Source organism: Pleurodeles waltl, chromosome 6, assembly GCF_031143425.1.
Source record: "Pleurodeles waltl isolate 20211129_DDA chromosome 6, aPleWal1.hap1.20221129, whole genome shotgun sequence".
Lineage (NCBI taxonomy): Eukaryota > Metazoa > Chordata > Amphibia > Caudata > Salamandridae > Pleurodeles > Pleurodeles waltl.
This window is the reverse complement of record NC_090445.1, coordinates 845,016,231-845,030,256: the sequence shown is the minus strand read 5'-3', so window position 1 is coordinate 845,030,256 and position 14,026 is coordinate 845,016,231. Positions and strand designations below refer to the sequence as shown.

Genomic DNA, 14,026 nt, shown 5'->3' with positions numbered 1-14,026 from the left:
GTCATTACGACCCTGGCGGATTACGTCCGCCAGGGCCGCGGGACGCGGTGGCACCGCCGACAGGCCGGAGGTGCCCCGCGGGGCATTCTGACTGCGGCGGCTTAGCCGCGGTCAGAGAAGGGAAACCGGCGGTCTCCCGCCGGTTTCCCGCTGCCCCCAAGGAATCCTCCAAGCCGGCGCAGCTTGCTGCGCCGGCTTGGGGATTCCGACTCCCCCTCCCGCCATCCAGTTCCTGGCGGTTCTCCCACCGGGAACCGGATGGCGGGAGTGGGAGTCGCGGGGCCCCTGGGGGCCCCTGCAGTGCCCATGCCAACGGCATGGGCACTGCAGGGGCCCCCGTAAGAGGGCCCCAAAATTTATTTCACTGTCTGCCTTGCAGACAGTGAAATACGCGACGGGTGCAACAGCACCCGTCGCACCTTCCCACTCCGCCGGCTCTATTACGAGCCGGCATCCTCGTGGGAAGGGAGTTTTTCCCTGGGCTGGCGGGCGGTCTTTTGGAGACCGCCCGCCAGCCCAGGGAAAAACTCATAATACCCTCCGCGGTCTTCTGACCGCAGAGCGGTATTATGGAGGGCGGAATTCTGGCGGGCGGCCTCCGCCGCCCGCCGGAATCGTAATGAGGGCCTTAATCTTTAAAATAGGCATGCCTCTTTTGTGCTTGGACCAGACTTGTGTCCTATGCCCGATCAGCAAAAAACCAAAAGGTCTATTCTGTGTGAGAGGTAACTCGCAGATTTACACTTACTGCCAAAAGCAAAGCTGGAAGTCACTTGATACAAAGCCCTGCTCTTTGATTTTGCACAGCATTCACTTCAACCCTTGAGAGGAATCCTGAAAGCCTTCACAAAGCTGTGTGCAATTGCAAACTACACCCTGCACTGTAGAATGAACAAGCTACCCTTCTGGTGTTGTTTTTTAGCCAGCCCATAGCTGATCTTGATGCATAATAAAATCTACCAGGAGATGATTCTTTTTTGCAATGCTTTGCCCATTTCTGTTACAAAAAAACGACAAAAAGTTGGTCATCCTGTTGATAGGCCCTGGTCCTGTCAAAGCAGAAACTCAGGGACCTCATGCGGTTCAGACAGTGGAGCCACTCTTTCTCTTTGTTGGGATGCGGCTGTGCATACAAGGTAGGCAAGGTGATGGATTGTCCTATGTGAGGGGGCTTACTACCTTTGGCTTGAATGCTGCTTTTGTGAGAAGCTGCTTCTCTGGGGACGATGAGGTGATTAGCTTTACCAAGGAAAGTGCCTGAAGTTTGCTGAATCATCTTGCAGATGTTATGGCAATAAGGAATGCAGTCTTGCTATTGAGCAGACCGAGAGGAAATTTGAACTTTGGTTCAAAAGTAGCACACATCAGGTAGGTGAGGACTACATTAAGTTGCCACTGTGACATGACCAGTGGTGTTGGTGGAAACATATGGATCAGCAAACTCAAAAAACGCATCACAGCTAGTGACTTCAAGAGGGACAGCTGGTCCAGCAAATGTAAGAGCCAAAAGGTAACCTTTAACAGTTGCTTCAACAAAGCTTGTCAGCACATAGGAATACTAGACAACTCTGTATTTGAGGACTGGGTGATACTTTAGAAACCCCAAGAAACACATTTCTCCAAGCATGTGCCGTATACAGACTTGGTGGCTAGACACCTGGCTGCCAAGACAACACTGACCACTTCTGCAGGAAGTCTGAAAGCCAACAAGTGTCCCCACCCGATCTCCACGCATGGTGTCATTTGTGCAGAACCAGTGGAGAATTCGACCTTGATGCTACGACAGGAGCCTCTTTCATCATTCTAATGTTGACAAACATGGTTACTTTTGGTGTTAATACAGTTTTATTAGAGTGACACGCTCAATCGTGCTGTTTTCTATCCTGAATTTATGGTGCAAGTTTACTAACACTTTGCATTTTTTTGCACAAAAATGATGCAAACCTAGTGCAAGTGTTGTTTAGAAGCTTACTGTCAAGCTCAAGTCCAGAATTGCCTTGGCTAGTAGTCCTAACATAACCCAAAGTAGCAATTTATGCTACTTTATGCCAAAGATGCATATCATGTGTGGTACATGGGCATACCTGTGCATCTACTCATGGATTTTGACACTAATTCCCTATCTGCTAACTTTGGCAGAAAAAGTGCTGCATAAAATAAAATTACACTTCTTTGAGGCAGGCGTAACGTTGGAGAAAAGGTTTATTTTCCCCAAATTGTTCCTTTGTCAAAGCATATAATTTTGTGCTGGAACGGTACTGTTCCATTATAACACCTACACTGGCATCATGCACACCTACGGTACAAGGGTGTGTGCATTGGCACAGAGCAGTCTAATCTAAGACATTACTAGAGAACAGTGCAACAGCATCATGTCTTAGTATATATGCTCTTGTGTTCTCTCCTTTTCACTCACAGCAGCAGCTTTGGTTACAGCGCACTATGAAAACTTAGTTAATATGACCACCGTTTTTCCAGATCAAGCACTCTCAAAATATAATGCCTATCAGGGTAGATGATGAGATTCCTTCACCTTGTATTCCTCATTCTTCAGTATTTGATGTGGGCACTAGTATTTAATTGTCTCTTTTTGTTTGTGATGTAAAGTACTCGGACAGCATTCCTTGGGATGAGTAGTGCTATAAAATAAATGTGATAGAGGAGCTAATTAGAAATGAGGGTCACGATTGGAAAGTGTTAGTGAGGCAATCCGTGCAGGACTGTCTGAGGGAGAGAGTGTCAATGAAGATTGTCACACATAGTAGCACCAACACTAAAGCTGCCCTAACTACATTCCACACCCTAATCGCTCATCTGTTGAATTGATGTGGCTCATTTGCTGTACTTATTCTTTGTGTTATACTTATTCCAGAATCCTTATGACGTGATGTAACACTAATGGCAGCACTCCCACTCTAAAAACTGTTCCAACGCCACTAGTAGGAATTTAAAGATATGGGTATCCATCAGAAAGAGAACACAAGTCTATATACTTAGCACAACGAGCGATCTGGGTGAGAGACCCATGCACTGTAAAGATAAAAATGGATTAAATGTGCCCTTCAGAAGCCTGAAGTTGTCCTTACATCGTTGCAAGTCAATTGGAAAAATAAATGTTCCTCCCAGCCAGTTTTCCAAAATCTCCCACTTTCCTGTTTCCGAATTTTGGCAAATATGAGTAAGCGGTTATTAGAAGAAAAACATCTGAAGATTCACGGTAGCATCACAGAAGTTTGACTCTAAGAAATTACGTTTTGGCTTTAATGTATGAGAAAAACCACGAGAAATGTTTTCTTTCATTTTCAATATAGCTCCAAAGACTAACACTAAACTACTCCCGCCGCAGGCACACCATATTTTAAAATGTGTGGGTGTTCCTTTGTGTTGTGCATTTTAACATCTACCCACGCAACGTGTCCTCGCATCTACCTAGAGTACCTCTGGCTATTCTTCCCTTAGCACATAGTACATTACTTATCTTCTTGCCGCCTATTTTTTTGTCTTTCTTCATCAGATATATTCCGTGTTGATTGGCAGGCAGGGAGCCGCGGCCGGCCCATGTGACTTAGATGCCCTCACTGATTATGATGGCTTACTTCTAAAACGGCTGGGGAAACACCATGGGAAGGGAGAGCAGGCGCAAGCAACATCACCGGCCACACCTCCGCGCCACCAGACGCAGGCCTGAGGTGCCCGCGGCCGCCCGGAGCCGGGAAGCCGAGGAGGGAGGGAGGCACAGGGCCCCGGGGACATGCCCTCCTTCCTGTGCCTGCCCGAGGAGCTGCTGCTGCTCATCTTCTCCTACCTCGACCCCCCGGCTCTGGGCCGGCTGGGCCGAACCTGCAGGAGGTTGTATCACGTCACCAGCAGGGACGCCGTGTGGAGGAAGCTGGCCAGGGAGTGTATCAACACCGGCTTTACCATTCAGGGGACCGACACGTAAGAGCTCGTTTTATTAAACTTAACTGTTTAGGAAAATCTTCAAAATCGTTGTGTTTTCTCCTATTAATTCGTTCGTGACGTCTAGCATTTCGTTCGTGATAGTGCTCAGAAGCTCCACCCCCTTTTCGTGTAGGATTTAAGCCCATTACGTTGTAGCCAATGCGCATCCCTTAACCTTCCTATGGTATTTGCGTTACGTAGCTACCGTAACCAAAGTTATTTACGTAATAAAAAGAGAAAAGGTAAACGAAAAACATACAGCTGCTCTGACGCCTGCGCTGACACTTTGACCACGTGATCTGGCAGCTCACATCGCTGCTTCCTTATTGGCTTCTAGATGAGTACGCCTTTTCTTAAGCAATATTTACAACGTATTTTTCTACCACTCTTTGCCTTGATATTTCAGCTGTGCGGAGGCCCGTGTTTCGGTGCAAGCCAGTGAACAATTATAATTGTTGTACAGTTTTTGTTTTGTTTGTATAATTCATGATTAAAATGTTTTAGGTGAGATGTTTCCGGTTATAGTTTTGCAAGCAGGCAGCTGTGTTTACATTAATAGTTATTTTGCCTTCCGAAAGTAAAAAAAAAAAAAAGTATTTTCAGTGCCTGGCCTGCTGGATTCATCCCTTTACCACGATGAACATTGTTCCTTGCCAACGTTTCGGTAGGAGTCACCAAATATAATACATATACACTTTACCAAGTTTGGTGAGATGCAGAGCTGTAGTGTTTCAGAAGTAGTTGAAGGTATGGCTGCTGAAAGTGAGCAGTCGTTTCGAATAAGTGGGTCTTAGCTGAGCTCTGAGTAACGTTCTGCCACGGTGTTGACTGCAAGCGTGGGGAAGCTGTTCCACAGGTTTTAGGCTTTAGCAGGGAAACTTCGGTCTCTACTCTTTTACACTATTCTGAGTATGACCAGGCCTTTATGAGCAAAGCGAAGATAAAAGGTAGGCTTTTGTATAACCTGGAAGAGTTCTGGCGTAGAAGCTTCCAGTCATTTCTCCGCTAGGCATGCTTTCGCCGAGAGAGTGCGTCTTTTAGGGTTTATCATGATCACATATTTTAAAACTGATATCTTCACAACTGGCCGGCATCTTTCAAATCTTTGATGGCTCCCACTGGCTCTAACCAAATAACTGTGTGTTTACCAGAGTCCTAGTGGAAACATGACACATACTAACTGCCCAACCTCATTGTTTACCCTTCTAACCTTCCATTTTCTGTGATTCCTGCTTACGCGCATTTTAAGACATACCATGCTACATTGTAATCAGTGACATGCTGAACACTACACCTGTTCTGCGCCCACCCGGGAATAAACCTGGACGCTGATCCTGTTAAATATTTCAAAAGTAGAAACATTTGATGAGATTGGGTGTAGCTCTACACGTATTTAAAATTACTTTCAGTACTTTTTTTTTTCAAACAAATACCCTCTCTAGTAGCCTATCTGTGTTCTTTATCACTTTAAGGCTTTCTAGTCCGTTAACTTTAGGATGGAAACCACAATCCTCTTATGACTGCTCCCATGTTGCTCAAGGCAATCCTTCATACTAGTGCTGGAAAATTGTGGACCACGGTCGTACACAAGGTCTCTGGTATCCCTTCCCTTGAAAATATTGTCCAAGAATTCAATTATCATAATAATAGTAATTTCTTTACCTTCATTTTGTTATGTAACTTGTTGAAATAATCAATTAAAACCGCGCCAAATGCTTTCCTTCTAGTTAACACTGCAAAAGCATCCAATTATGTTTATGCCTACCTGCCTCCAAGGTCCTTCGGGTAAATCCACGGATTTGCTTCCCCACTCTACAGGCCTTTACCAATTTCCAGCTATTCATACATAAATCACACTTTGTGACCAATTTATGTAATACCTCCCCCTTTCAGGCCATCGATAATACATCCTGGTATTTTCATAGTCCACCGACTCTACTGGACTTCTTGGCTCTGTTGAAAACAATCTTCAATTTCAGACCAAATGGTAGACAATTTTTTTGTCTCTTAGTAGGGCTCCGTTTTTTCTTTTTTAGCTGATTCACTGTGCACCTTGAAAATGCCCTTGATTCGCTTTAGAACTTATTCTCTTTAGACCAACCACTTAACACATACTCCAACACAAAATGAATCCCTTTTGTGTTTAGCAGACTCAATGTTACACTCCTCTTCTGGTGTTTCTACCATATGGTTTGCTCCCAAGTCAAGAACCGTGAACACAACTTTGCACTCATTCTGTAATTCTTTAGATGCATCCTTCAAAGCAAAAACAAACCCAAGCATGCAGTCAGTGTGCCCGGTTTTCGGGGGCTTAAACAATGTCACACTTCAGTTCTGCAGAGGCAACATCTTGTTCATTCCTAATTATACTTAGAATATTTCTCCAACAATTCCATTGGAGGTGTGCATTCTGCACCTATTTTGTATAAACTTCACATAAAACTTTGAGATCTTAAATCTCAAATATTCAATATTTTACAGCCAAATGTGAATTTATTACTAAAGTGTCAAACTTATTTTCCCCTAAACAAATGACTAAAGTTATCATGTAGCTTATAATTCCCTCGCCAAAAAGAAAGATATTCTCTTCTAAAGCTTCTGTTTCTCTTCTCTTATCACCCCAAAACTCTCCTTTATTAAACATTGGAACTCAATAGCAGTGCTAGCTAGTCCAAAAGGCACACATCAATACTGAAACAGCCATTTCAGTATTACAAATGCAATTGGGTATTTTGGTTTGTCTTCTAATACTACCTGGATGTATGCACTTACTAGATCCAAATAGGAGAGCCCAGTGGAGCCAGAGTTGAGAAATCTTATGTAAATTCAGTAGGGGTGTTTACCCTAATTGCTTCCATGAGACTGTGAGGGTCTATACACAGGCTAAGGTCTTCCAAATGTTTTAGGAGAATCAGAACTAGTGCAACCCAAGGTGTAGTAGATACTAAGGGCACTATAATTTTCTTCTCACATACATTATTTATGGTTGCCTTCAAATTCTCCTTATATGTAAGGGACACATTCCTCATAAGGAGTCTGATTGGCTCAGCATAGTCTTTCAAAATAATGCATTACTTGAACCACATGAATGTACTAGGTTTCTCGTCAAAATAACTCAGGTTGTTTTTTTCTCTAAGTTTCTGAGTGTAATCCTTGGTTATTTAATCCTCCTTCTCCAGAGCCTCAATTACTTTGCTTGCAACAGTGTAAACCAGATGAGTTGTCCTAGGGTGGATCTTGATGCGGATATCTCAATATTGACTCCCTTTCCTGGTGACATATAATGCCACGTGTTCTTCCTTTTAGGTTCCATTTTGAATAAAAAATAACCTAGTTAATTTTGTGACCTGTATATCCCCCAGGATGGATATCTCAGTGGTATAAGCTCTTGCCATTCCACTTTGTCCTATAACATGTTCCCACACAGTTGAAAACCAAGAACATATATCTACTGTTCTGTGCACGCTTTCCGCATTCACAGTAATGTGTGTCAAAAGTAATCACTTTTGCTTCCGTTTCTCCCATCTACTAAGAACTACATTAGAACTGAGGTCCAGATGGTCATCCCCAATCACCCCTGCAATTACATTGTGTTCCTCCGCCTTAGCTCTTGCTCATCCTTTCAAAATGGCTCATTTTGTACAATTATTGCACTTTTTGTCAGCAATACGGCATTCTTAGTAATACCTAAAATGGTTGTAACTGCCACACCTATAATTGTTTCTTTGTTATTTTCGTTGATGCTTTAGTCAATTCTTTTTACCCTTCTCACTCAGACTTTTTTCCAATAATATTCACATCAGTGACTGTAGTCTGCCTTACTTCTTGCTCAAAACATGCTGTTTTCCCTTCATTATATGTATGTCAGTGATTAATGACAGGTCTAAGTAAACCAACAGACGTTCCTGGACATATTTGTTGCTCTTCTGTTTTCGCGAGGATCTGTCACAAGGCACTTGTTCGTAGTGAATGTGTTCAAAATCGCATGTAGATGGTAATGACTTTAGAGGCTTTTCTCGAAAGTTGATGTCCTATGTGTTTGAGCCTCGCTTGGCATCCTGCTTTTCCTTCACTGTGTCCTTAAAATTCTTCCCCGATGCTTGGTATACATGACTTAGTTACTTGGCAGAAGAAATGGGTTGGCAGCTCGCCTGCTGGAGGCAACTGTCCTCCACTCAGGCACGGTGCATTCCTTCACTACTGCTCTAGTAGAACATTGGCCTCTTGTACCCGAATTCCAATGCTTGTCACAGGAGCGAGACCTAGAGGGCACCAAAGAAAGTGAAAATGTGATTTTGTTTTCATAGTAAAGGGTTACAAAACCCAGAGTAAGTAGAAGCCCAATATACAGTCTCTTCTGCAGCTGCCACTGCACATTCATACTAAAACATTACATTCTCATCATTCTTGATCCAATTTGCAGCACTTGTTCAGGTCAAGATAGATATAATTCTACAATATTTAGCCTGTAGTGTCTATTATTTAAAGCCAGTTGTCTGTGAATGTACACTTGGGGAAAATCACTGGCACATCCACCGTTGCATACGTTTACTGCGTTTCTTTTTTCTACTGCTGTTAAATTCTTTGTGCAGATGCTCAGCGCTGCGTTTGGCATCCATTATTGTTTTTAAAGTGTTGTATTTCTCTGCGCCAGGCATCCACTGATCATTTTTGTAATGTTTCTGTGTTAGATTCTCTCCTCAGTTTCCTTGTGTGCCTTCCTTCCTATTGTGATGCAATGAAAGCATGCACGTCTAGATTCATGTAAACATGTACCTTCTGCATAATACACCTAAGACTATCTCAAGGCGTTGGCCTGATCGAATAAAACCCGTTAGAGTACAGCTGATTTGAATTTGTGCTTACATTTGAAGCTATTTGCATCAGCGTATAAGACATGGAAATGGAATTTCAGAGATGAGCTGTAGGAGTCCATAGATTTCTCCCATCCATAGACACCAGTCTACAGGAGAGAGGAAAGTGTTAGAACTAAGGCTACTTGTAGGATCATGGCCGATGACTGTGTCTTGGAAGTAATCTTGAACATGTGTATATGATGTAAAGGAACATAGATTTTGTATTCTACAGGAAGCCACTGTAGCGTACTTCCACCTATGATAACAACATCTCTTTTCCTTTGCTACTAAACCAAGTGACCCCAGCTTTTTTGGCATGTTGCTGTTTTCCAATCCGGCCTCTTGATGTGCCTAAATAAAAACACTTTGAAATAACTCTGCCAAAAGTTTAAAAAAAAAAAAAAAAAAAGCCTGACAAAGACAGTGCTTCATATAGTAGGGAGACGTTTTGAGTCTCGTTCAGACATGCTCTTGGCCACAGTAAAAGCTTGCGACTTCATGCCGAGAGAATTGTCAAACCTGACTCCATTTTTTTTTTTTTAACTTTGGGCATCCAGGCAGCAGTTGGTCCAAATATAATGAGATAAGACACGAAGGAGATTTTTTTTTAGATTTCGTGGTTTCCCCAATTTTCTTTTTCCTACCTGGGTTTCATTTTTGAGAGTTTTCCCAAGGAAAGTACTTCTACAATCCTGCAACTCCTACACAGGATTCTTTTACTTATTCATTTTGTATTCCTTGTTAAGGGGCTCTGCTTTAATTTTATAGTGCTTCCTGCTTAAAGTGCATGACCTGAAACTTGTTACAAGCAGCCTTCTAGGCCTTCATGCATGCTGTGAAGGCTGTCCCTCTGAACGTAGGCAAGGGAGGATCTATAGACTGCTGAAACAGGGAGGGAAGATGAGGAAGTGCTACAGCCTTGAGTTTAAGGGAAAACCCATGTTAGCTTGGGCCTAATTAACCATCTCAGTCCCCAACCAATGGCGTTGTCCCTATGAGTCGTCATTAAAAACAATAATGAATCCCCTTTACCACCTTAACTTACATTCCTATGTTGATCATTGACTATCACCTGTGACTAATTCCTCAAAGTCTCTGAAGGGTGAGAATCATTGAGTCACAGATTCATACCTTGACTACTTAAGTGTTGTCTCATCCAAACAGTACTTCACAAAAGCAGGGATCCCTCAAGGCTCAAACATCTTACCCATGCTTTTCAACATCTACATGAAGTTATTACCAACATTGGTCATCAAATTTCAGCTCATGTGCTACAACTATGCAGATGAGCGACCCTTGACCTGGTTTTGGTCAGGAGAAGCTCCCCACACCGCGCAGCTCCACCTGACTGTGCCCGTGCCCTTTACCCCGCCCTCGCTGCTGCTGCTGCGAGTTCGAGGCCCTCCTCCACCCGCAGGCTCCCACCTGCGCCTCCTCCCTGGTGTCTAGTGGTGCCGTAAGTATTGTGTATCTGTCTTGTGACTGTCTTTTTATTTAGCCTTTTTCACTGCTTTTTGTCTCCATTTCTCAGCCTTTTTCTTAATCCTTTCTCTCCTTTTTCTTAAGCCACTTTTTCCTTTTCTTAAGCCGTTGTCTCATTTTCTTAAGCCGTTTCCTCATTTCCTTAGCCTTCACGCTCTGTTGCCCTCTCTCCCTTCCCTAGTCCTGCTGCTGCGTCCCCCGCGGCCCGCCCCCCCTTAACACCCCCATTTGCCCACCGTCCCGGCCTCCCAGCTGCTCCTCCCTCCCACATACCCTTCTTAATGGCGGCCGCGCGCAGCGGGCATGTCAAAGGGGCGCCACAGACAAGCCCGTCCCGCCTGGACCGTGCCCAGTGCCAGACCCCATGGCCACCGAGATCACCACGCCGCAGCTACAATGCCAACGCCCTCCATGCCCTCAACACCAGCCAATCAGCCACCTGCCTCCAAGCCACCCTGAAGCTCACCCTCAGACCATTCTCCTGCCGGAGCTGCAGCTTCACCAGCCCCTGGGCCGCCACCCCTCCCACCAGAACCGGACGCAACCACCTCAGATGCATCCTCCTCAACACCTGCTCCGTCCACAAGCACGCCATAGAACTCTGGGACCTACTCATCTCATCCTCTCCGGACGTCGCCTTCTTAACAGAGACCTGTATGAACCCCTCCTCTGAACCCGACATCGCCATAGCCATCCCGGACGGCTATAAGATCACCCGCAGAGACTGCACCAACAGACTGGGAGGAGGGATCGCCATCATCCACAGGAACACCATCAGAATCTCGACCAACACGAAGACACCCTCGACGCCGCTGAACACCTGCACTTCCAGATTCACATCAACGCCAACACCACACTCAGAGGAACACTTGTCTACAGACCCCCTGGACACTGGCTGCAGTTCAGTGACTCCATCGACAACGTAATCAGCGCTCACGCCCTTGCTTCTACAGACTACATCCTCCTTGGCGACCTGAACTTTCACCTTGAGAACGTGAATGACAGCAACTCCACCGCCCTGCTTGACAACCTCGGCAACCTCAGTCTCAAACAACTCGTCACAATACTCACCCACTCTGCCGGCCACACGCTCGACCCCTTCTTCTCCGCCAGCAGCCACACCACCGAACTACACTGGATTGACCACTGCTGCATTCACTTCACCTTCGAGAAGCCCACCACACATCACCACCCACAACCGATCCCCCGCCACTGCTGGAACAAGGTCACTAAAGACCAACTGATCTCCACCCTGGCCCGAGCCCCGCCAACCAACACCTCCGACCCCAACACAGCCGCCCACAACCTCAGGCAATGGATCGACGACTGCGCCAACACCCTCCCCCGATCAAGAAATCCTCCAACAACTGCACCAACACTAAGGCCTTCTGGTTCACCTCCAGGCCTCCAAACGGGAGTGCTGAAAACACGAGAAGAAGTGGCGACACGAACAAACACAGATCAACCACACTGCCCTCAAGAACGCCATCCGCAGGCACACCAGCTCATACAGACCACCAAGAGATCCTCCTACAAGGAACGCATCAACAACAATGAACACAACAGCAAATAGCACTTAACATCGTGAAGGAACTCGCAAACCCCAGATTCTGCTCCAACGACACCCCACAAGACCTCTGCGACTCCCTCTCCACCTTCTTTTACCGCAAGATCACAGACCTCCACGACAGCTTCAACACCTTGACCCCCAGAACAGTAGCGGTCACCCCAAACCCAGACTCACCGGACCCCAGCCACACCAACATCCTGCTCTCCTGGACCCGCGTCAATGACGAGGATACCATCAAAATCATGAACACCATTCACTCTGGTTCACCATCCGACCCCTGCCCTCATCACGTCTTCAACAAAGCAAGCTCCATCGTTGCCCCCCAACTCTGAATGATTGTCAACAGCTCATTCAAGACCGACACCTTCCTGGAAAGCTGGAAGCACGCCAAAATCAACACCCTACTAAAGAACCCATGGCAGACCCAAGAGATCTCAAGAACTACCAGCCCATCTCCCTGCTTCCTTTCCCGACGAAGGTCATCAAGAAGATCGTCAACAGTCAATTGACCTGCTTCCTTGAAGACAACAACACTCTGGACCTGTCTCAATCCGGTTTCCGCAGCAACCACAGCACCGAGACCGCCCTCATCGTCGCCACCGACGACATCAGGACCATGCTAGATAGAGGCGAAACCGCGGCCCTCGTCCTCCTTGACTTCTCGCCGCCTTCGACACAGTCTGCCACCACACCCTACGCACACGGCTCCATGACGCAGGGATCTGCTACAAAGCTCATGACTGGATTACATCCTTCCTCACCTGCAGAACCCAGAGAGCCCGCCTCCCTCCCTTCCGATCTGAAGCCATTGAGACCATCTGCGGCGTACCCCAAAGATCCTCCCTCAGCCCTTTTCATCGTCTGCATGGCACCGCTCGCCAACATCGTCCGATCACACAACCTCAACATCGTCTCATAATCCGATGGCACCCAGCTGATCCTCTCACTCATCAAGGACCATGCCACTGCCAAAACTAACCTCCACGATGGAATGAAGGCCATCGCTGACTGGATGGAGAGCAGCCGCCTGAAACTGAACTCGGACAAGATGGAGATCCTCATCCTCCGCTCCAACCCCTCCGCCTGGGATGACTCCTGGTGGCCGGCCACTCTAGGAACCGCACCGACGCCCACCAAGCACGCACACAACCTAGGATTCATCCTGAACTCATCGCTCTCCATGACCCAGCAAGTCAACGCGTCTCATCATCCTGCTTCATCTTGCTCCGCAAGATCTTCAGGTGGATCCCCACTGAAACCAGAAGGACGGTCACCCAGGCCCTCGTCAACAACACTCTCTATGCAGGAACCATGGCCAAACTCCAGAAAAGACTGCAACGTATACAGAACGCCTCAGCATGCCTCATCCTCGACATCCCACGCCGCAGCCATATCTCAGCCCACCTGAGAGACCTACACTGGCTCCCCATCAACAAGAGGATCAACTTCAAGCTCCTCACCCACGCCCACAAAGCACTCCACAACACTGGTCCAGCTTACCTCAACGAAGGACTCACCTTCTACACACCTAACCGACAACTCCGCTCCGCCAACCTCGCCCTTGCCACCGTTCCACGCATCCACAGGACTACAGCCGGTGGCAGATCATTCTCCCACCTCGCTGCCAAGACCTGGAACACCCTCCCCATCCACCTACAGCAGACCCGGGACCTACTGACCTTCAGGAGACGCCTCAAGACCTGGTTGTTCGAGCAGTAACAACTTCCCCCTCCCCCAGCGCCTTGAGACCCTCGCAGGTGAGTAGCGTGCTCTACAAATGATTGATTGATGACACCTAAATACTCCATAAACTGGAAAACCCAAAAGAGAGATCTTTGGTTGTCTCAGAGCCGTTGATCGGTGGATGACATGCAGCCATCTCAAACGGAATGCTTCCAAAACGGAAATAATCATGTGGCAATTAGGAAGAATTATGACCCATTGTGCACCTGGCCTGACGATCTGGGATTGCCTCCTAAAATATTTAAAGAAGTAAGAAACCTTGAAATTACTGTGGTCTCCAAGTTAACAATGAATGCCCAAGTTGACAAATTAGCAAGATCAAGCTTCATCACCATGAAAACATTGCAACACCGCTTTCTCCCCACATGATATTTCCAGACAAGGTCCAGGCTACAATCTCTTTTGTACTGTCTAAACTGGATTACGCATATAG

General features: G+C 46.4%; 1 protein-coding gene across 2 annotated transcripts in view; it reads left to right on the top strand.

The window, feature by feature from the left end:
* Nucleotides 1-3,577: 3,577 nt before the first annotated feature.
* FBXW4 (F-box and WD repeat domain containing 4) overlaps nucleotides 3,578-14,026 on the top strand; it is a 559,762-nt gene continuing 549,313 nt past the window's right edge. For both annotated transcript variants that reach the window (XM_069239564.1, XM_069239565.1), the window contains exon 1: nucleotides 3,578-3,939. In XM_069239564.1, the coding sequence (XP_069095665.1) occupies nucleotides 3,752-3,939 (188 nt within the window). In that variant the 5' untranslated portion in view covers nucleotides 3,578-3,751. The remainder of the gene's footprint in view (nucleotides 3,940-14,026) is intronic.